The sequence below is a fragment of the Triturus cristatus genome, chromosome 2_2, assembly GCF_964204655.1.
Source record: "Triturus cristatus chromosome 2_2, aTriCri1.1, whole genome shotgun sequence".
NCBI lineage: Eukaryota > Metazoa > Chordata > Amphibia > Caudata > Salamandridae > Triturus > Triturus cristatus.
The window spans coordinates 782,398,749-782,420,034 of NC_140582.1; the positions used below are offsets into that span (position 1 = coordinate 782,398,749).

The following is a 21,286-nucleotide window of genomic DNA, read 5'->3' on the forward strand; positions in this document are numbered from 1 at the left end:
ATCTATTACATTCTATTACATTTAGGATCGCTGTCTGTGCTACATCCTTTTCTGAAGCCCGATTGGTGAGGGTTTAGATTAGAAGGTTGATGCCGTCAAGGTGATGGGTGAGCTGGAGGAGAACACATTTTTCTAGTATTTGCGCTAGGAGAGGGAGACTGAAAACGGGTCTGAAGTTATTTGGGTCGTTTGTATCGGAGCCTGGTTTTTTCAGTAGAGGTGTCACTTGGCCGATTTTGAGGCATTCCAGTGCGCAGGGATCTGTTAATAATTTTGGTCCAATGTGGGGCTAGGGAGAGTTGGAGTTTTCTTGCTAGTTAGGCAGGTATTGGATCCAGGTCGTGTGATGAGGGTTTGGAGCTGGCAATCATTTTGATGACCTCCGTTACGGTGATGGGATTGAAGGATTTCCATACGTATGAGGGGTGCTTGGGTGTGATAACTACAGTCCCTGTGAGTGATTTCTTATCTGGGGGACTGCGGTGTATGTCCAGGGAGAGTTCAATCTTGGTTATTTTGTCATTGAAGAAGTTGGCAGCGTTATCTCATAGGACTTTGGAGGCAGTCATTGGTGTCGAAGGAGGCTTGGAGGTTTGTTGCCTGATAAGATTGAAGAGTTCTTTAGGCCTGGTTTTCGCGTTGGCCAGGGCATTGGAGAAGGAGGTTTTTTCATTCTTTGTGTTTTTTTTGTATTTCCCGCGTATTGATTTGAGTTTAGTTCGTAGGATTGTGGACGTATTGTTTTGCCAGTGTCTTTCTGCTGCTCTTAGATCTTTTCTTTCGGAGTTTATTTCTGTGTTGAACCATGATCTGGATGATATGTTTCTGGTTCTTTTTAGCTTCAGGGGGGCTATTTGGTCCATAATGGAGGTCATAGTGGTGTTGTAGTGGGAGATGAGTTCATTTGTAGAGAGCTCCTTTGTATTGTGTATGGGGAGGAGTGAGCTTACCCTCTCCTCCAGGTCATCAAGGGAAATCTGCCTTGCATCTCTCGTCCATCGAGGGGGGTACTTTGTATTTGGTTGGCGGTGGATCGTTTGGTTGATGTGAAATAGAATGATATGGTGAAAGGACCAGTCAACAGGCAGGGTGTGGTCGATGGAGACTGTGTCTGCTTTAGTGATAATGGCATCCAGGATTGAGCCTCTGTTGTGAGTTTCCTTTGTGCAGTGTTGGGTGAGGTTGTTATTGATTAGAAGATCGTTTAAGGATTTGATTAGTGAGTTGTTTTCTTCACACTCACACACACACACACACACACACACACACACACACACACACACACACACACACACACACACACACACACACACACACACACACACACACACACACACATATACACATATACACATATACACATATACACATATACACATATACACATATACACACATACCTACACACATACCTACACACACCTACACACACCTACACACACTTTTTAGTAGTACAGAGAAGTATATTTTTTCCAGTACTTTCTGCACCCACTAATTTGGGAAGATTAAAACTCGAGGTTTACTAGTCTGGTAAAACTTAGCTTAACGTGGAACAAGTAAAAATACATTATGTAGGGAAAGTATATGAATGGGGATACTTACAAGTATCCACATGCATAATCTTCACTTCACTGCTTCCCTTGCATATTTTAGCATATCCGCTGACAGATTCGTTAGGTAATTGGTCGTCTTATGTTTTTCAGAATCTCGTTTTAAGATGCGGCTTTGTTTATAACATTAATCACCTCGTGTGCACTGGCGGGAGAGCCTGGACTAGAGTTCATTGCCAAGATATTAATAATTGCAATGGAAGCATCTTTACTTACAGGGAAGAAAATTGCCGAAACTGAGGGCTGGGTCGTGTCGTCCGAATCATGCAGTTTTCTATCCATTGGAGCACAGTAAGTTTCTTTAACTTTTTTTTTTACTTACCTCTGTATGGTGCGTGCCAGAGTTTTTTCTTTGTTGTTCGAAATTCAAGGAACCAGATCCATTTTATAAATTAAGCATTTTATAAAATAAGCAAAGCAATTGTCTCTCTCTTTTCCTATCTTCAGATATTTTCGGGAGGTCATGCCGGGAGAGATTGTGAAAATCTCCAAACACGGAGTCCAAACACTCGACCTTGTGCCAAGGTCTTGCGGAAGTCCAGCCGCCTTTTGTATTTTTGAATATGTCTACTTTTCAAGGCCTGACTCCATTTTCGAAGGTACTGAAATAATTACATTTTCGTCTGTCTTCCTTAGTGTGCTCTCGGGTGGAAGATGAATGTTTAGGGAGTGTATATGTATTTGCTTGTAACGAAACGATTACATTTAAAAAGCCTTGTCATTTCAGTTTTAATTTGGTTTCAGTTCACATTTGCCAGCTGTTAAAGATGCCTAAATGATCTGTGGGCATTCCTTAACGAGAAATGTTAGTTTACACTTTTGCTTAACACACGTAGGTTTTCAACGGACTACTACAAGCGTTGTAAGTCGGGCTCCATTAACTGTTGTAGAGACCTTTGCAAAGCTGGTTTTTTAGCCTTATTGTCCTTTGACGAAAGATGGTTGGGCTCCTAAACTTACCTCCCTACCTCCTGGACGGGTACTGCGGTGTGCTAGCGCGTGCCCCTCCCGTGCAGGCGCACCCCCACTCCCGGTACTTTCAGTGGCGCGCACTGTCAAGGTGTGGACCTTCACTGCCAACAAACCCCAACATTACAGCTGTAACGAGGTAGATTCAGTGGTCGATGTAGGGGAACTGTGGGCGGAGAATCGGAGGGCGGGAATAACCCGAGGATGGCATCAGTGGGTGGAGTTAGGGGTGTGGCCAGAATGCATGCAACATTCCAACTTTTAGTATTTGTTTGGCATTTAGCTGACCACTTACAGCTTATTATGGTATTCAAATCAACCAATGAATACGCATGATTACTTAAGGTTTCATATGAGTTATTGACATTAAAATAAATTCACTAAGTGGGATATGTTTCCGATCACAGAATGTCCCAACTACTCTTAAAAGTGGAAGCACAAGCTATTTGTCTCCGAGCCATGAAGTTTCTGTCATCTGCACTTCTCCTCCCTTTTTCCACAAGAGCAGTTCAGACATGAATGGCACAATATCCTAGTTTGCAAATATTTTCTATATGATTATGGCTCTGCCATATTTGACACATAATACAACATCTGCTGCATAATCTGACAATTTTACTCTAATACATTTTATAGCTCGAACGAATCAAAAGTTACTAAAGTTACATTTGTACTAACAAGGCAAAATCTTTCCGGAGACTGTTAGCATGTGTAAAAATTTCAAAGTAATAAAGTATCAGAAAATATAGTGCATTATGCTGCAGCCTTTTTTTTGCTGCATAATTTGGTCAACACTGCGTCATTTTGTCCTCCTTTGCTGCATAATTCCAGTGGCCCCAAAGCAGGCAGCACATGTTAAAAGTGCTTGTGCAGGAAGCAGAGAGACTGTGAAATTTGCGAACTTAGTTTTGTGTGTGTGCAAATCCTGCATTGCCCATCCCTGGTGAGTTGCAGCTACTACTGCTGAAACAAGACCAATGAAGGTACAAATGGATAAGGCGGATCTGCCTCAAGGGCAGGGCCGGCTGTATCACTAATGGCTCACTGTGGAACAATGTTAGTTGGTGCCCCCCAATGACAACCTGCACCACGGATTCCCTCACTACCTCCTTTTAACAGTGCCCTTAATTCTCCATAACCACACACTCTCTCAGATGCATTTAATTTGATTTACAGCAGCTCTCATACCAATGTAGGGTGTCGGAGCACTTTACATCACACACATTACACGGAGACAATCAATAATACGTGTGTAAATCACTGTATAGGAAAAGTTACATAAGACTAAGTACTACAAAGTGTAGGAGTCACATGACCACCATACTAGTAGGCAGTAGAGTTTAATAGCTCACTGTTCTGTTAGGATTGTAACTTATGAACTGCAAGTAACAAAAGGATCTCTGACAAAAGCAGTAACCCACTGACCAATTTGCATTATGTGCACGTTGTGATGAACATGGTATATGTTCTTTGCAGCAGGCACATTAACACTCTATGCTACCTTTCTATGAGTCAAACCTTCCACTAGACAAAACTCTGATCTCTCTTTAGTAAGCACATTAATTACCAGAGTTATCATGACACTTTTTATTGTTGCTGATGCCCCCACCTAAAGTCAGAGCCCGGTGCGGTCCTACCAGTGGCACTGCCCTAGAGCTGGCCCTTCTCAAGGGTCCTGTGACCTCAGTGACCGTCACTGTAGCTCTAGGGTATGCTACTTCATAGGCCTGCCCGCAAGACTGGAGGTGAACTTCAGTATGGATTGTTCTGGACAAGCCTTCAAGCTTAACCCACACTTGCCACCTCTAAAGTCCACCTGCTGGTACTTAGACACCAGGGCTTCTAAGGTCCTGTGGGGCCTTCTAAGGTCTAGCAGGGAATGTGCTCCCTCAGGAGAGTGGTCTGGGGGACTGGTCATAAAGGCTGAACAGGGTTCCCCAGTTCCACATTCGTCAGCTCTGGCCATAGTGCCACATCCTCTCCCCCACTGAATACCATACTGCCCCACTGAGAGAAACTGCCTTCAACTACAACCCAATTGTGCCCCGCTAGAAAAACCTGAATGCGACTCAATTCAAATTACGCACTAGACAAGAACAGTATGCTGTCTGGAAAAAAAAGTAACAACATCCTGGAACAGGCCTTTACAATGCAATGGTCTCGGCAATATTATAGGTAGAGCTATTGGTATTGCTCATTTTTTGTATCATTTTTGTATCCCTAAATAAATGGCATTGTCATTTCTATTGGAATTAGCTTTTTTTTGCATATGTGATACCTATTGCATTAGCAGAGAGAGAGTGAGGTAGTGAGAGAGAGAGTGGGGTATTGAAATAGAGAGTGAGGTAGTGAGAGAGAGTGAGGTAGATAGTGAGATAGAGAGTGAGGTAGATAGAGAGTGAGGTAGTGAGATAGAGAGAGTGAGGTAGTGAAAGAGTGAGGTAGTGAGGGAGAGGGATGTTGTGAGGTAGTGAGATAGAGAGAGGTAATGAAAGAGAGTGAAAGTGAGTTAGTGAGATAGAAAGAGTGAGGTAGTGAGATAGAGAGTGATTGAGGTAGTGAGTGAGAGAGAGTGAAGTTGTGAGGTTGTAAGCTAGAGAGTGAGGTAGTGATGTTTTGAGAGAGAGAAGTTGTGAGATAGTGAGGTAGTGAGATAGAGTGGAGTAGTGAGGTTGAGAGAGTTATGTAGTGAGAGAGAGTGAGGTAGTGAAACAGTGATGTAGTGAGGAGAGGGATGTTGTGAGGTAGTGAGATGTAAGCAGAGTGGTGTTGTGATGTAGTGAGATAGAGACAGTGAAAGTGAGTTAGAAAGATTGAGGTAGAGAGATAGAGAGTGAGTGATGTAGTGAGTTAGAGAGAGAGTGAAGTTGTGCTATAGAGAGTGAGGTAGTGAGAGAGTGAGGTAGTGATCTTTTTAGAGAGAGAAATAGTGAGGTAGTGATATAGATAGAGGGGAGTAGTGATGTATAGAGAGTTATGTAGTGCGAGAGTGAGGTAGATAGAGTGAGGTAGTGAAAGAGTGAGTTAGTGAGTGAGAGGTATTTTCTGACGTAGTGAGATAGAAACAGTGAGTGATGTTGTGCGGTAGTGAGATAGAGAAAGATTGAGGTAGTGAAAGAGAGAGTGAGGTAGTGAGGGATGTTGTGAGGTATTAAGATAGAAACAGAGTGATTTAGTGAAGTAGTGAGATAGTGAGGTAGTGAAAGAGTGAGTGTAAGTGAATTAGTGTATTTGAGAGTGAGGTAGTGAGATAGAGAGAGTGAATTAGTGAGTTAGAAAGAGTGAAGTTGTGAGGTAGTGAGAGTGATGTAGTGAAGTTCTGAGAGAGTGTGTTGTGTTATAGTGAGGTAGTGAGAGTGAGATACAAATAGATAGTGATGTAGTGATAGAGAGTGAGGTAGTGAGATAGAGAGAGAGAGAAGTTTTTAAGTAGTGTGTTAGAGAGATATCTACTGTGGTAGTGATATTGTGTTGCTGTGAGAAAGAGAGAGTTGAGTAGTGAGTTAGAGAGTGAGGTAGAGAGTTAGTGAGAGAGAGTGTAGTATAGTGAGAGATAGTGAGATAGTGAGGTAGTGAGAGAGAGAGTGAGTTAGGGAGAGAGAGTGACGTAGTGAGAGAGCCAACCCCACACACATTCAGAACCAGCCACACACATACAAAGTGTATCACCCAGACATACATACAGAGCCACACATACAGAGTCAGCCAGACACAGATAGAGAGCTATCCACACACATATTCAGAGCTACAGACATCCACATACAGAGCCATTGACTTACACATACAGAGCTAGCCAGAGACATAGTCACTTAACACACACACCGAGCTAGCCACATAAAGATACTGAGCCATCTATACACACACAGAGGCACCTATGCACTTATTGAGCTACACATACACTGAGCCACACACACGCACAGCTACACACATAGAACCACACAGACCAACACAGACTTGCACATACTGAGCCACACACACAGAGCCACCAACACATACAGAGCCACACACACAGAGCGCCACAAACACAGTTACACACACATATCCAGCCTAAACTTAGGTACACACAGACAGAGCTACTTCTAAATAGCGACACTTAGCCATAAAGCAATCTACACAGACACATGTGTACACACAGATCTATATACATTCACACAGTGCAATATAGAGTGGACGCCGTGTACCTGCATTTAACCCCGACTCGGGCCCTGGTCTTGCCTCAATTGTGACGGCCCTTGTTCCACCAAAATCGGCTCTTTTGATTCACTTTAATTTTTGTGCACTACACAGGGACATATGTCATTTGCAGTGAGTCTAAGAGTGGGAGCTAAAACCTGCGCAACGTAAGGTAAGGCCTTGGTAGTTTGACAAAAAGAACGAGAAGGAAGTTTAAAATGGTAACCAAATCCATGCATGAAAAGTTATTGCATCTCCATGACATCTTCAAAGAACTGCCAAAAAAGAGAGAAGGGCCTGGAAGATTACCAACAGGTCATCGAGTCGACACAACGTCTCAACACTTGGTTCCTTCACTTCTCTAACTTTCCATGAACATGTGTGCGGGGTCTCTTATTGGGTTTTAAAAGCAGGCCAACACAAACCACTACTACACAAACATACATGCAGTACAGAAAGCACGAGTAAGAGTGGCGTGGGGAGGGAGTTGTTTAAAGTATGGACGAAAATAAAGAATTTGAGATAGTAGGCAGGACGATGAAGACCTGCCATTCAGGTTCTGCTCTGGGAGAATCCTCCCACCCCTCTGGGCATGAGATGAGCTCAGGCAGAAGCGTGAGGAATGAGATTGAGCAGCCTATGGCTCCAGAGGTCAATTAAGTCAGACTGGTCGGACAATAGAGAGGAGGTGAGCGTTTGAGAGCGAAATAGAGGTTTAATTTTGATTCAAGAAATGTGTTTACTACTACCGTTTGTCGACCAATTTGGAAAGTTGGCACTACCCTTACCTGCTGGTAATAGTACTTCTTCTCTTTATTCACCCATACCTTGAAAAGGCCTCTTAATTTTGGGGCCACCACTATTAGCTTCTCGAGCAGGGGGAAAAAGGACTTTTTTATGCTCTCTGTATTCAAAATGATTTAGTTGACGTACTTATGAAGCACAGGAGACTAGCTAGCCCTCAGTACTAAGCCGGGACCTCTACTTCACAAGAAGGCCTCCGTAGGCTACACCCACTCCTTAATCCACTGATAGATCCCTCCACTTTTCACATACTTGAAGCACTCAGCGGGGAGGGGCAAGGGGTTGCTGGTCGGGATTAAGGTGTATTGGCAGAGGTAGTCTGGGAAGCTTGCGGTACATCGCGCCCTGCACCTCTCGCTGCGTTACCCTACGCTTTATGCTCCTAACAGGATGTAATACAGCCAGTAGCACAACAGTCGAGCCACATAATTTTATTAGGAACGGGGAGATTAAGTGCTTTGCCCAGAATCAAAGGATGTTGTGTCCCTGCCGAGACTCGAATCTGGTTCCCCAGCTTCGAGCTGGACCGCTCTGGCCGTTATGCAACATCCTCTTCGTGTAAATTATTACTTCAGGTGCACCTGTCCAGTCGTTTAATTCGGAGCAAATCGTGCCCATAGCTCCTGGGGTGCCGTGTGCTGGCTGAACAAACCGGCCCCTGTCGACTTACAAGCCTGGCATCCCGAGCTGGCAGTGTTTAATGCCACTCTCGCACTGACCGGCCCAGAGTCTCGTGCGCCTACTTTATGTGCTGCGGACCTGTGCTCTCGTCCTCCAGGCGCTGTGCAAGCTCCTATTACATGCCCGGTCTGTTAATGCTGGAAGGGGGTTGGTGAAGCTGCGCCATAGAGGGGTGCAAATTCGGAGCAAACCCTTACTGTGTTTTACAGGTAAAGACTCACAGATACATTGCACTCTCTGTGGCAGATAAAGCGCTGCGGGTTGAGGTCGGGCTGTGGGCGCATTCAGGAAGGTTTTCGGCGGCCAGAAGATCGATGTGTTAGCTGAAATGTAAACAAAAAAAAAGTGCGTCAGAGTACGAGTCCGGTCTGTTAATGCTGGAAGGGGGTTGGTGAAGCCGCGCCATAGAGAGGTGCAAATTCGGAGCAAACCCTTACTGTGTTTTACAGGTAAAGACTCAGATACATTGCACTCTATGTGGCAGATAAAGCGCTGCGGGTTGAGGTTGGGCTGTGGGCGCATTCAGGAAGATTTTCGGCGGCCAGAAGATCGATGCGTTAGCTGAAATGTACGCACAACAGCAAGAAGATCCTCACGGCCAGACGATACCTAAAAAATGGCGGATGGAAGCTTCCAAACTTTTTCGGATTCGGGGGCGTGTTCCTGCTCTTCGAAAAAGGGCGTGGCTAAAAAGTGGAAAGAACAGCATGGAACACGCCCCCGAATCTGAAAAAGACGGAGCCTATTTGGAGGGACGGCTCTCTCCTCCAATGGCTGGCCTCCGTTTAGGAAGCCAGCCAATGGAGGAGAGCCAAAAAGAGAGGCGGGCTAAATAGCCACTCTCAGAAACATTAAATCTCCGGACTTCCGGTTCTGTCTTCGGCAGACCGGATGGTCCCTCGACCTAAAAAGGAAACACTTATAGGGAATGCAAGATTAAGTGAAGTATGGGTATTCTAAGCAGGAACCACATGGTTACCTTAGCGCATTTACAGTCACTATTCAGAAATCCGTGAGTGTTTTTGCCTTTAAAGTTAAGGATATGACTGTAGGGCCCAAAAAGGACCCATTTCAATGTCCCTTGCAAAACCTGAGCAGTATGGTTTAAAAAGACCACATCTGTGAACACGGAGACGCATACACATTGTTTTCCACTCCACCCATCACTCTGGAATTGCAGAACTTTAAGGATTGGTGCACTTCCACACCCTGGAAAACAATGCTGCTCAAAGAAAGACAAGAAAATAAAAGTAGTGCTTAACTGGCAAACTCTGTAAAGTGACGCTGATGTGTTTGGGTGTGGATAAAATTTATCAGGCCGCTTTGCGACAACTCCCTAGCTTTATTTATTTATTTATTTAATCATATTTTGAACCTTTTATTCCCTAGGCTGCACTTTGGAATAGAAAAATGTAAAAAAAAAAAAAAGACGACATATCCAGCAAAAGTGTTTTCCTTTTTAGGATCCATTTCACTGCGGAACCAATAAACGAAAGGAGGAAGGAGAGGATGAGAACTGTTTCTTGAAGTCACAGTTTTCAGTAAGAGAGCAGGAGCTAGACAGAAAGTGAAGGGAATAGGAGGAAGAAAGAGAGAAAGGGGTCGGGCGGATGCCAGCAGCAGAGCAGATGTGGACACTGTCCTTGTCTTCTTTGGGCAAGAAGGAAAAGACGAGTACTCTTTCCCCCCCCCCCCCTCCCCCCTTGCAACCCCCCTCCTGTTCCTGAACGACCACGAACGCCGAGCCTTATCTGTAGGCTTTTGCTATTTCTGCTGTCCTGGGACGCATGTTTAAAATAAAAAAAGTAAGAACGGAATCTAGTAAATTACAGAAGTAGGGGCACACTGTGCCCTGCCGATCCCACCCACTTCGACCACTAGGTTGATTGGAGCATTCGCAGTGGAGTCTGAGGTATGGCTAATCTTGTCGCAACCAGAGCTTCCAAATTCTAATGCTTTTGCGGATTACATTCCTTTGTTTGCATTGTGTTTAAATGTGACACTTTCATGTCGTGTGTGACACCTTGAGCGACACTTGTGTGAGATGAGCGGTGCACTTATGTCTGTAGTTGTGTTAATGATAGAAACTAGCCCATTTTCACTATGTTTAACACTACGCTGCTGATATTTAAGATTACGGTACCTTGCCCCTGAATCCTATATTGTTGCTCTTCCATCACTTTCAGGGAGCTCTTTTCGATTTCCTCATACTTTCTTCTTTTGGATGTTTTTTCATTCCCACTCAGGTACCGCAGTTCCTTCTCCTCCTGGGTAATTTCTCAGTGACGCCATCCTCATGTACACTCTTTCCTGAATTATCTTTAGTCCCGATCTTATTGTATTGTATTGTATATTGCTTTTATATAGCGCGGCTGTCACCCAACGGGTATCCTGGCGCTTGGAGACAAGATGATAAAAAACATAATACGTGTTCAGTCAGCTGGACAGAAGAAGGTGCTATCTGTTCTTGGCGAAAAGCCAGGTCTTGAGGCCCTTTCTGAAGGCCAACAAGGATCCGGCCAATCTCAATTCTCGAGGGATCTTATTCCAAAGGCATGCGGCTGCCGTGCTGAAGGCCCTGCCACCCATTCTCGCTAGTTTAGTTTTGGCGATGGAGACTAGTCCTTGATTGGATGAACGAAGAAGTCTTTTAGGTTCATACCAAGAGAAACGCTCTCGCAAGGGTAACGGCCCTGTATTGTGTAAAGCTTTATGGACCAGAACCAGGGATTTAAAGCTGATTCTGTCTTTTACGGGCAGCCAATGTAAATCCTGTAATGCCTGCTGCGCCGAGGAATCACGTTGTCGGTTCAGTGCCAGTTTGGCTGCCGAAGATTGGATTCGTTGCAGCCCCTGCACAATATATTGGGGAGCACCCAAATACAAGGAGTTACAATAATCCAATCTACTTAGAATTACACTCTGGACCACCAAAGGCCTTGCCTCACTGGGTAGGAGTGGAAGAATTTGACGGAGGGCTCTTACCAGGGACACGCAGGTGCTAATCGTTTTGTTGGCCTGGGTTTGCATCTGGAGGTTCTCATCCATCATAACCCCTAGATTGCGAACTTTTTTAGCTGCTGCTATGGGGGGATCCCCCGGACGGAGCCTGAACTCGCCCTGGAGAGGATTGGATATTCTAGCAGCATGACAGAACAGCAACTCCGTTTTCTCAGCATTCAGCTGTAGGGAGTTCGCTTTCAGCCAATCTGCCACCTGCCCCATGCATTCTTGAAAAGAACTCATGGGGACCGCGTCATCACCTTCAAAGGAGAAGAGCAGTTGAATATCGTCCGCATAATTGACCACTTCGATCCCGAAGGATTTAATGAGGGGGATCAGTGGGCCCAGATGTACATTAAAAAGGATCGGACTGACTGCCGAGCCCTGAGGTACACCGAAAGGAACCGGGGACCAAGGAGAGATGAAGGGTGTCATCATAACTGCCTGTTGCCGGTCCGCTAAGTAGGAACGTATCCATTCTAGGGCACTTCCTTGCCCCCCTAAACTTTCCAGTCTTGACAACAGTATAGTGTGACTAACTGTGTCGAACGCGGCCGACATGTCTAGTAGTACCAATACTGAAGACTTTCCATTGTCGGCTCGCATACGAAGTTTGTCCAATACTGTTGTCAATGCAGTCTCTGTTCCATGCCCCGGCCGAAATCCAAACTGGTCCCTGTCCAGCAGCTGGTTCTCTTCCAGATAGTTCGACAGGGACTTGCTGACCACTTTTTCCAGAATTTTAACTGGAAACGGCAATAGAGATATGGGGCGAAAGCTGACAGGCTGCGTGGGGTCCAGGGAGGGCTTTTTCAACAGGGGAGTGACAATCGCCCGTTTCCAGCAGTCTGGTACTATTCCCTCGTTCAAAGATTGGCAACATATTTGCCGCAGACCAGGGAATAGTTTAGGGCCAAACTCCTTCCAGATCTTGTGAGGAAGGGGGTCAAGAGTCGAGCCAGATGAGATTTGCCGAGCTATAGTGCTAAAACTTTCCTCTGTGGGAGGTGAGAAGTGGCTCAGAAAAACATCCTTATTCCCTATGATGCCCTTTGGTCCCCTAGCACTAGTTTCACCCAGAAACTTTCTCCTATTATCATTTAATACCACCCCCCCAGTACTGTTCGCTGACATTTACTGAATAAACCCACCCGCCACCACTGATTCTCTTCTCCACCATCACTCTCACTTAATCCACCATCTCCCCTGAGTATTCTCTACCTCCTCCAGTTAAAACTGTCTTCCATTCTCCTCAAGTACCTTCCCCTCCCATCAGTTACTCTGTCCCCACACCCACCAGGGACTCTTTATCCACATAAGCTACTTCTGTCCACCATCTCTCCCTTCATGTAGTCTCAACACTAATGTTTTCTCAGTTACTTCTTAAATACTCTCCCATTCTCTTCAGATACTCTTCTCTGCCATCTTTCTCCGGTACCCTCCATTCCAACCAGTCATTCCAATTGACTAACCCTATCACCTGTACTGTTTGTGCTGCCCTCTCTGTTAACTCTATTCTGTTTGGGTAGTCGGTCCATCACTTGAACGTGCTGTTCATCCCACGCAGGTGCCCTCCATTCTATTCTGTGACTTTTCTTCACATTGCACCTCACCTGTCTCCCCGACTTAGTGTTGATGGCCCTTGAGTTCTCTTCTCAGTCGTTCCCTCACTTAACCTCCAACCTCCTAAAATGCTGCCCCCTCAAATCTAACTCAGTTGCCCTCTCCAGGTTTCCTCCCCTCAACCACCCTGGCAATGCTCTTGTGAGTTTGTGGCTTCTCTGTGCATGATGAATCTTTATCTGCCTTTCTTCCCATCCCTTTTCTTTAATTATTCCCTACCCCTCCCTTGTCACTGTCAAAGACCATATAATGGTGATTTTATAGTTTGTTTACTTGATTAGTTTTGATGTGCCATCAGATGAAATACAAATAAAAAGTATACACATAAAACCCTTCTCTTGTCCTTCGGCCGTGACTGATCCCTTTCCAATAACAGTTCTTGATGAGAGGTTCTCGGTTCTCATTGTGGTCGACCGCAGAACGGGGGCTTCAGTACAGCACAAGATTTCTCACAAATTGCTTCGAGACACCATGGTGTCATCTGTGTGTTTAGGAAGAAAAACAAATTTACACAGCTGCTTGAAGAAAACTCACAATAGCACTTACTCCAAAGTCCAAACGGCTTTTTCTTTTGTGATGGACTGAATTCCTTTGTGCAAAACTTGAGTTTCAGGAAAACATGCACTTTTTAAAGAATTCTGACAATGGTGATGTAAAGAACTTCCCTACTGCAGTGTGTTTTTGTTTTAGTTCAACCATTTGGATATTGTGTGCACCTGTTTTCCTCTCCCCTGGTAGGGTTTTGCTCTCGGAAATTCTTGCACCGCAAATATATGTCTATATAGAGAGCAGCGCTTGAGTAATACTGCTCAGAAAGACTGCACACATGACACCCTCTGTTTCTGTGCACTGCATGCGTGCATGCTAATCGACAACTGGTACTGGAAAGAAACAGCCATTTGAACGTTGCAGTACGCGCTGGTTTGAGTTTTCTTCAGACAGCTGAATAAATTTGTGTTTCTTGGAGTGACTCCATGCTGTCTAGAAACAATTTGTGAGAAATCTTCTGGTGTATTGGGGCCCTAGTACTGTGGTCCCACACAATGGGAACCACGTACCCCTTATAAGACTTACCTAAGGGTAACGAGGCACAGCAGCCGAAGAGTTAATCAAGGTTTTGTGAGCTACAAAATAAGAAATCGGCACCACAACAAATACGACTCTTAAAATACAGGTCTAGTTAGTGCTTTTTATTGCTGCTAAAAAAGGGAAGGTTGGCACAATGGGCCAAAAACCTTTTCTTCTTTTTAATTGAAGCTTCTGCTGGTGTTAACAATTCAAAAGCGGGCAACAAGGCACACATGGAGCAGCCATGCTCCTAGTTTGGAGGAACACATGACATTTTCAGAGCCCATGTAGTCCAGGTCAGTCGCTTCCCTCCCGGTACCCTCCTTATGGTGCCCATAGGGGATCTCCTTCCTCCTGCCTGCAGTGACGCTTCTGTGCAGCCTGATCCTGTGCATAGAGAGTGGCAGGACGCAGTGCTTCCACATGCTCCTTGCCCAGGGAGCCTCTACTTCACAGACACTCAGGCATACGAGGGGCTCCTCGGGCACTGTTAGGGCTCGCGAGGCCCAACTCTTAATGTGACTATTTTAACGAAGAGTGCGACAGTGCTTCAGAGCTTGCAGATGCCCAGGGGGTATTACGGGGAATGACCCAATTGGGTGTGGGCTCCCCAGAGGAATATATCAAAAACGAAGGACGAGGTTGTGGTATTCTTGACCCAGCAGCCCCACGAAGCCCCAGGGGATCCGCCGAGTCTCCAAGGTGGGTCTGAGCCAGATGGGCTAATTTTAATGGGGTTTGTAGTATCCTGCTCCAGGCGGTGTGCTAAATCCACCAGAAGTTCTGTGAGCCTACTTTTCTGCAAGTGTTAAGTGAATTGCTTAACACTTTTTTATAGTCCTGGACACTGCTGTTTCAGCAGAGGGCTGAAAGAGCTTTGGGCCTTCTGTCCTAGTTAGCCTCCTGACCTGGAGTTTTCCTGCAGCAACTCCACACTGTCTTCAAGGCGGACCACTCTCACCGCCTGCACTCCCCAAAGCCTTCTGCCACTTTAGGGTATCTGTATGTCCAGCAAAACTAACTTGTAGCACCCACTCCTAGGGCACCCTAAGCCAGGACCTACCTGACAACAGAAATCCCAGGGCCCCCTTTCCTTCAGAGTCTCTTTGAAGGCCACCCTCTGTTAGAGGTGAGAAGCTAGTGCCAATAGCTATTGAGGGCAATGAGAAGTCCAAGAAGTAAAAGTCTAGAGTCCTTTCCCTCCAGACAACAGTCCATCCACAGTGTGGGTCTATCCTTCTCTTTTGTCCGGTTATTCATTACAATATCCGAGGTCAAGGCGCCATGTTTTCACAGTAGGTGTGTGTTTCTTCCCCCAGTTGCAGGTAGCCCTCCTCTTTGCCATCAATAACGCTATAGACTCATACCTGCGTATCGCCTGTGGTATACTGATTGTGCATCCCATAGTGGCCAACTTTGGGGATGGTGTCACTGTCAGGCCAATCATTTCAGAGTCTCTGGAATATCTTATCCCAATAATTAGCTATTGACGGGCACAGCCATGCACCATGGATCACATTTGCATCAGGTACATCATAGCGGGTACACCTAGAATTAATCTGCAGCCCTCATGCATAAAATTTAAGTGGAGTGCTGGACACCCAGTGCAGAACATTAAAGTGTATAAGACGGTGCCGGCCGTTGGGGCTTAAGACGCCAACTGTATGAAACAGTATGTCCATTCCTTATTGGTCACTGCTTCTCGATCTGCCTCCCATGCTTACCCGGCGACAGGTGTTACTCGTGGCGCGCTGCCTGTGTGTTATGTATAGTCTAGTAGCCATGGACTTGCAAGACCCAGCCACAAACCTAGCTCTCAAAGCTTTGCATTCAAGAGGTGCCTTCGGGAAAGTGGAATATTGCTCCCCGCAGAGTATAGGCAGTCAGGAACTCGCCATTAGGGAACAGGTCACCTATTGAATTCACCACAAATTAGCCAGACTGGCCAGTGCATTCGAGCCATGGGTGATTAATGATAGAGGGAAGTGTGTGCGGGCCTGATGTGGTGAATATAGTGTAACATAACCAGATCGCTTGCGGAGGTCCTCCCATGCCAGTGTGTGGATCTCAGTGGGCGTAAGTTTCGGTACCTGCTATATTAGAGTGGTGAGTGGGCCTGGAAAAGCCACGTCATGCTTAATGGCTAGGCGTGCTATATAGGCTGGAGGGGGCAGGCAACAATATCGTTGTGGGGCTTGTGCGCAGTGGTAATCTATTTCGAAATCTGGTGCCGCCAGCCCTTCCTGCTCATATGGCAAGGTAGGAGTTTCCCAATTGACTTGGGGCTATTTACCTGCCCATGCAAGTTTAACTTCAGGGTGTTGAAGAAAGTCCCACTTATTGGGATTGATATGTTGTTGAATAAATATAGTAGCTACGGTAAGAAAATCCTCTTCATGAGGACAATTCTGCCATGCATGGATGAGGGAACTCTAATCCAACTCGTTACTTGGTCTTCCATTTTTGCTATGGTAGTGTCATAGTTTTCAGTTGTTATGACCTCCATGCTATTCCTAACCCAAATGCCAAGGTATTTGAGGAATGTCTGACACCATGGGACGGGATATTCAAGCGGCTGTACTTTCATTGCTGTCTTATGGGGCGCAGTATAGCTGACTTATTCCAGTTAATCGTTATTCCTGAAAATATTCGGAACAATGTAAATTCTTGTATTGCAGGGGTGATGTTTCGGAATGGAATTACACAGATAGTGTAACTTCATCAACGTATAAGGATACGACTAATTTGCGTGGAGAAAATGCAATCCCTCTGTGCCCCTGCAATTGACGAATAGCGTAGGCGAAGGGCTCTATTGCTTTGGTGAATAGTAGGGGAGATAGTGAGCATCCCTGTCGGGTGCCTCTTTGGATCTCAAATGGGTCAGATGTCAGGCCATTTACTAGTACCCTGGCCCTAGGGCTAATGTAATGCAGTTTTATTAATTGAATAAGGTGCATTGGGAACCCCAATGGCATCTCCACTCCGCAAATAGGTAACTCTACTCAGCAGAGTCAAGTGCCTTTTGGCGTCCAACAGGACTGCCACAGTTTCGGGCTCTGGGTTGATTTGGTGCAATAGTGTGAATAAAGTTCGGAGGTTATGGAAAGTAGATCTACCTAGTGTAAAAAGTGCATGGTCCGGGAGAACCACATTGGGCAGCAAGTGTAAGATTCTATTGCTTGGGATTTTAGCAAAGATCTTGGAGTCCATTTTTATAAGCAAGAGGAGAGTTTGTAAGAGTCTGCATACTGTGGTTTCGTACTAGGTTTTAACAGCGTAATTATGATTGCCTCTGAAAGGAGATGCGAGATTACCTTATGCCTCAGTGAATAAAAGCTGAAGTCTAGGTGCCAATATATTTGCCTAGGCTTTGTAAAATTCATCCATGAACCTGTTGCTGCTAGCTGACTTGCGGCCCCTCAAGCCATCCTAAAGTAACTCGGTCAATGTATGTTGTGTAGTCTGCTGCATGGGAAGACGTGCATGTTGCGTACAGATTTGTGTAGTGTTTTACAAATTCCTATAAAATCACTTTTGATTCCTGTAGAATAGTGCCCCCTTCCCCTTTTAGCTGTGGCACCACAGGGGAACCCCTGCTCTGTCTCACCAGCAGGGCCATAGTTCTGCCCAAGTGGTCCATCTTCCCATATGCCCTGGCAAATCTATCAATATATTTGACTTCCCTATATGCTTTGTCATTGAAGTCGTTTAGCTTGGTGTGGATTTCTGATAGTGTATCCGTGGGAGAGTTAGTTTGATACTGTTGTTCTAGGGTGTGCAATTCCATGTCTAGGCCATTTAGTCTATTACAGATTGATTTACTCTCTTCATGTTGTTTTGCTACGCTTATCCCTCACATATAAACTTAGCAAATATGAACAGCCTAGATGTAGGATAGCCATTGATTGGTCTTTAGGAAAAAACAAGCTCCAACAGGTCAGGATGTAGCTCTAAGCATGGATCAAACGTATCCATCAACATCACTTATCCTAAAAAGAATCTCAGTTTATCACAAGGGATTCACAATTTATAAAAGTGCCTCCACTTTATTTGAGCCATAGTTTGAGCTCCACCCTGACTTGGAGGAGTTTGTTTTTTCCTAAAGACCAATCAAAGTCCATCCTACATCTAGGCTGATCACGATTCTTTAGTCCTTAGGAAGACCCACTGCGATGTCCTACCACTAGCACATACCTTCAGGGTCAAAACGTCGACGATAATACTGTTGATCGGTTCTGTCAGTCAACCAGCCTAGAAAAAAGTGCCTGTATTAATATAGGCTATGTTTTGAACTACTTTCAAATTACATAACTGACATTTCTTCATTGAATATTCCTGTGTTTTTTCGTTAGACTATTTTGTATTGTAAAACTTATAAGTTCACATTTTGTCATTTTATCACTAAAGTTACTTTTTTGTTTATATATTGCTTGTGTGTGTAACAGCCGTAAACGAAACAAGAAAATAATTATACAATTTGGGCGTATGTGTGTTCAATTCATTAAGTAATTTTGGGCATGCCTGATGTTGGCTGACAGCCAATATTTGTAAATCTTTTCTACGGATCCTTCATCGGTCACTATACATAGTTATATTATTTCAACACCATTGAGTCGCCTATAAAGTCAGTAGATGTATATTCCAGCCCTGCATTGCGAAGGTGTGATTTGGTGCACTGGTGAAGAATAATTCAAACTGTGCTTTAGATGACAAAGCTGTCCATGGGAACGGAGTCTGGTATGTAGACGCTACCAGCGGTGGCTGTTTGGTGCCATGGATGAAGTAAGCATGACATGGAATAGTTCAATTCCCTGTTCTCACTCTACATCACTTAAGTCTGCCTCTGAAGGGTGGTACTGACTGCCTGATGGGGCTGGTCTCCCCAGCTTTACATTACCGATAAATTGCTAGGCAGATTGCTGGTCGGAGAAAATGTATGGCTTGTTTCCATAAGTGATCTTGAGACACGCCGGGTACAGCATAACTTAGGCAATCCCCCATTGCAGCTTATGCTTGAAGGACGTATAGACACATCTGGCTTCCTGCTATTTCTGTGTGAAATCCTGGTAAATAGATAGTGTGTTGCCTTTGTGGGGAGGAGGCTGTTGATCCCAGGCCAGATGCAGAACTGTGTCGCAATAGTTAGTCAGGCTATAATAGGTCTAGGTCGTGCACTGGGAGGCGGTTGGGGCCCCATTGAACCATGAGAATGTTCAATCACAAATAGCAGGGAAAAGACTTAGTTGGCAAAAAGGTTTGTAAAGATGATGTACTGGAATATCACTTCTATTGTAGTGTAGTTCCTATTTCCCTAATATGCTCTGCACATTGGAATAATATACCCTATAGATTTGGCATAGGACTGAGGTCTGTATGCCCCTATCAAGTATATTAAACTTAATTACTTTGTGCCAGCCAACTCAGAGGCCACTAGAAACTCCTTGTTAACAAGAAGGGAGTAGTTTCTGGCAACCGGATAAACATGACAATTTTGTTTCCCTTTAGAATCGGAACACTCAGAATCGTGGAAACCGATAACAGTTTCACTCAGCTAATAGTGCATGCATAGTTTCTTCAGAGTTACACAGAAAGAATAGACAGGCGTTTCAATAAAAGGATTTATTGAACAGTCTGGTTTCTCGTGTAAGAGATATGAGCTGTTACAATCATAAGACAGTATGCGAGATATATTATGTACAGCATAAGCAGTAGAAAGAAATACTGCGCTAGCATAATCCTTTAGCTATGACACATATATTCATATACATAAATAACATAAGCTAAAAATGAGAATACTCATAAGATGCTTCTCTAACTAGTTCTACCCCAGGGTACCTAACCTAAGTGTAGTACAATGTAAGAAGTAGGTGATGTATTCTATAGTATGGTATGCTAAGTCTGGTATGCCAAGTTAGGTATGCCAAGAGTCCCTCTAGGTCAGAGGTCTTCTATCTGTGGGGCGCGACCCCCAGGGGGGTCGTGGAGTCCTGGGAAGGGGGTCGCAAATTCCCCATTTTCACTTGTCCCTGCAAAAAACAGCCATCCTGGGATTGCTAATTTAGATCGTTATCAGCTGCTTGCCTGAATGAAAGGCAAATGTGCTTTATTAGTAATCTGCAAGTGTAAAGGATGCTTGGGAGCAGTTCTGGCTCTTTGTGATGACAAAGATTTGTTTTTTTTTAGTGGAAGTGCAAAGAGTTAACAGCTGGGCTGGAAAGTTCTTGTTTTTAATTTTATCTGCATTTACGCAACCCTTAGTACCCCTAAAGAGGTGTTGAAGGGCCAGTTGTGTAAAAAAGAAATTGCATTACATATGCTCTGGTATTAGTAAAATCTACATTTTGAAAGCACCATTTTATCATAAAACGACTTGCACGTTTTGCAGCAATCTATCTTACCCTGTGTTTAATGCAAGTATAAAAAATGACTTGCATATTCGCAGTGCTTTCTGTAACAGGCTGTTACTTCATAGCACTAAAAATGAACATCACTATTCTCCACTTCACCGATCAAGATTTAATTCTGTGGTTCTCTGGTTACACACAGACCTCTGCAGTGCATTAACTAATAGAGATTTCATAATGTACTACAGTGAATTTCCCACTGAGAAATGACTTTAAAAAATGTATTCTTCATTTACGCTGCCCATTATTATATATGTAGATACCTGACGGTTAAAGACCTCAAAAAAATAATATTTGGGGCTTATTTCTGAGAGGCTTGCATGGCCAGAGCATCACTTTTTGTTTATGCTCCCGTGGCGCAAGCGTCTCAACCATACCTATGAGGCAGTGCAAAGTCACCCTGCATGGCCTCATGGATATGGAGTAAGACATAGCAGCGCAAGTCACTGCGTTGCCTTACTCTGCATCAAGGAGGTGTTCCATGGGCTTTGTGTGGGGTTCCCACGCAAAGCCCATGGATTTTGATTCTGCCCCATATCTACAAAATCACGTAAACCTGGGGCAGCTCCAAAAACTGACGCCTCCCCAGTGGAGGCGTAACGAGGGGAAATGTTTTTATTTCTCCTCGTTTTTCCTCTTTCCATGTGTGCTGCGTTTTGCAGCTCACATAGAAATAGGAAAACGCCCTTCGGGATCGTTTTGGTGAAGGAAGGTGCCCCTTCCCTGCCTATGTTGGTGCTAGACAGCTACTTGTGCGCCAATGCAAGGGAAAAGGACTGGAATGCATTGTATTTCATAATACGGTGCATTCCTGCCCTTCCACATTGGCATAGGGCAGCGCTGCCCTACGCCAATTCCTCATAAATAAGGCCCTTTGTTTTTAGCTACACCTTTGGCTACACCCCTACGCTCAATGACCTTTGGTTTGCTAAACACTGCGTAGTATAATTTC

The 21,286-nt window shown here is 44.7% G+C and overlaps 1 protein-coding gene across 1 annotated transcript in view; it reads left to right on the forward strand.

Annotated features, from left to right (window-relative positions):
- Positions 1-21,286, forward strand: part of PPAT (phosphoribosyl pyrophosphate amidotransferase) — a 374,190-nt gene that overhangs the window by 315,552 nt on the left and 37,352 nt on the right. The window contains exons 6-7 of the mRNA XM_085642045.1: positions 1,828-1,900; positions 2,057-2,208. Of these exons, the coding sequence (XP_085498171.1) occupies positions 1,828-1,900; positions 2,057-2,208 (225 nt within the window). The remainder of the gene's footprint in view (positions 1-1,827; positions 1,901-2,056; positions 2,209-21,286) is intronic.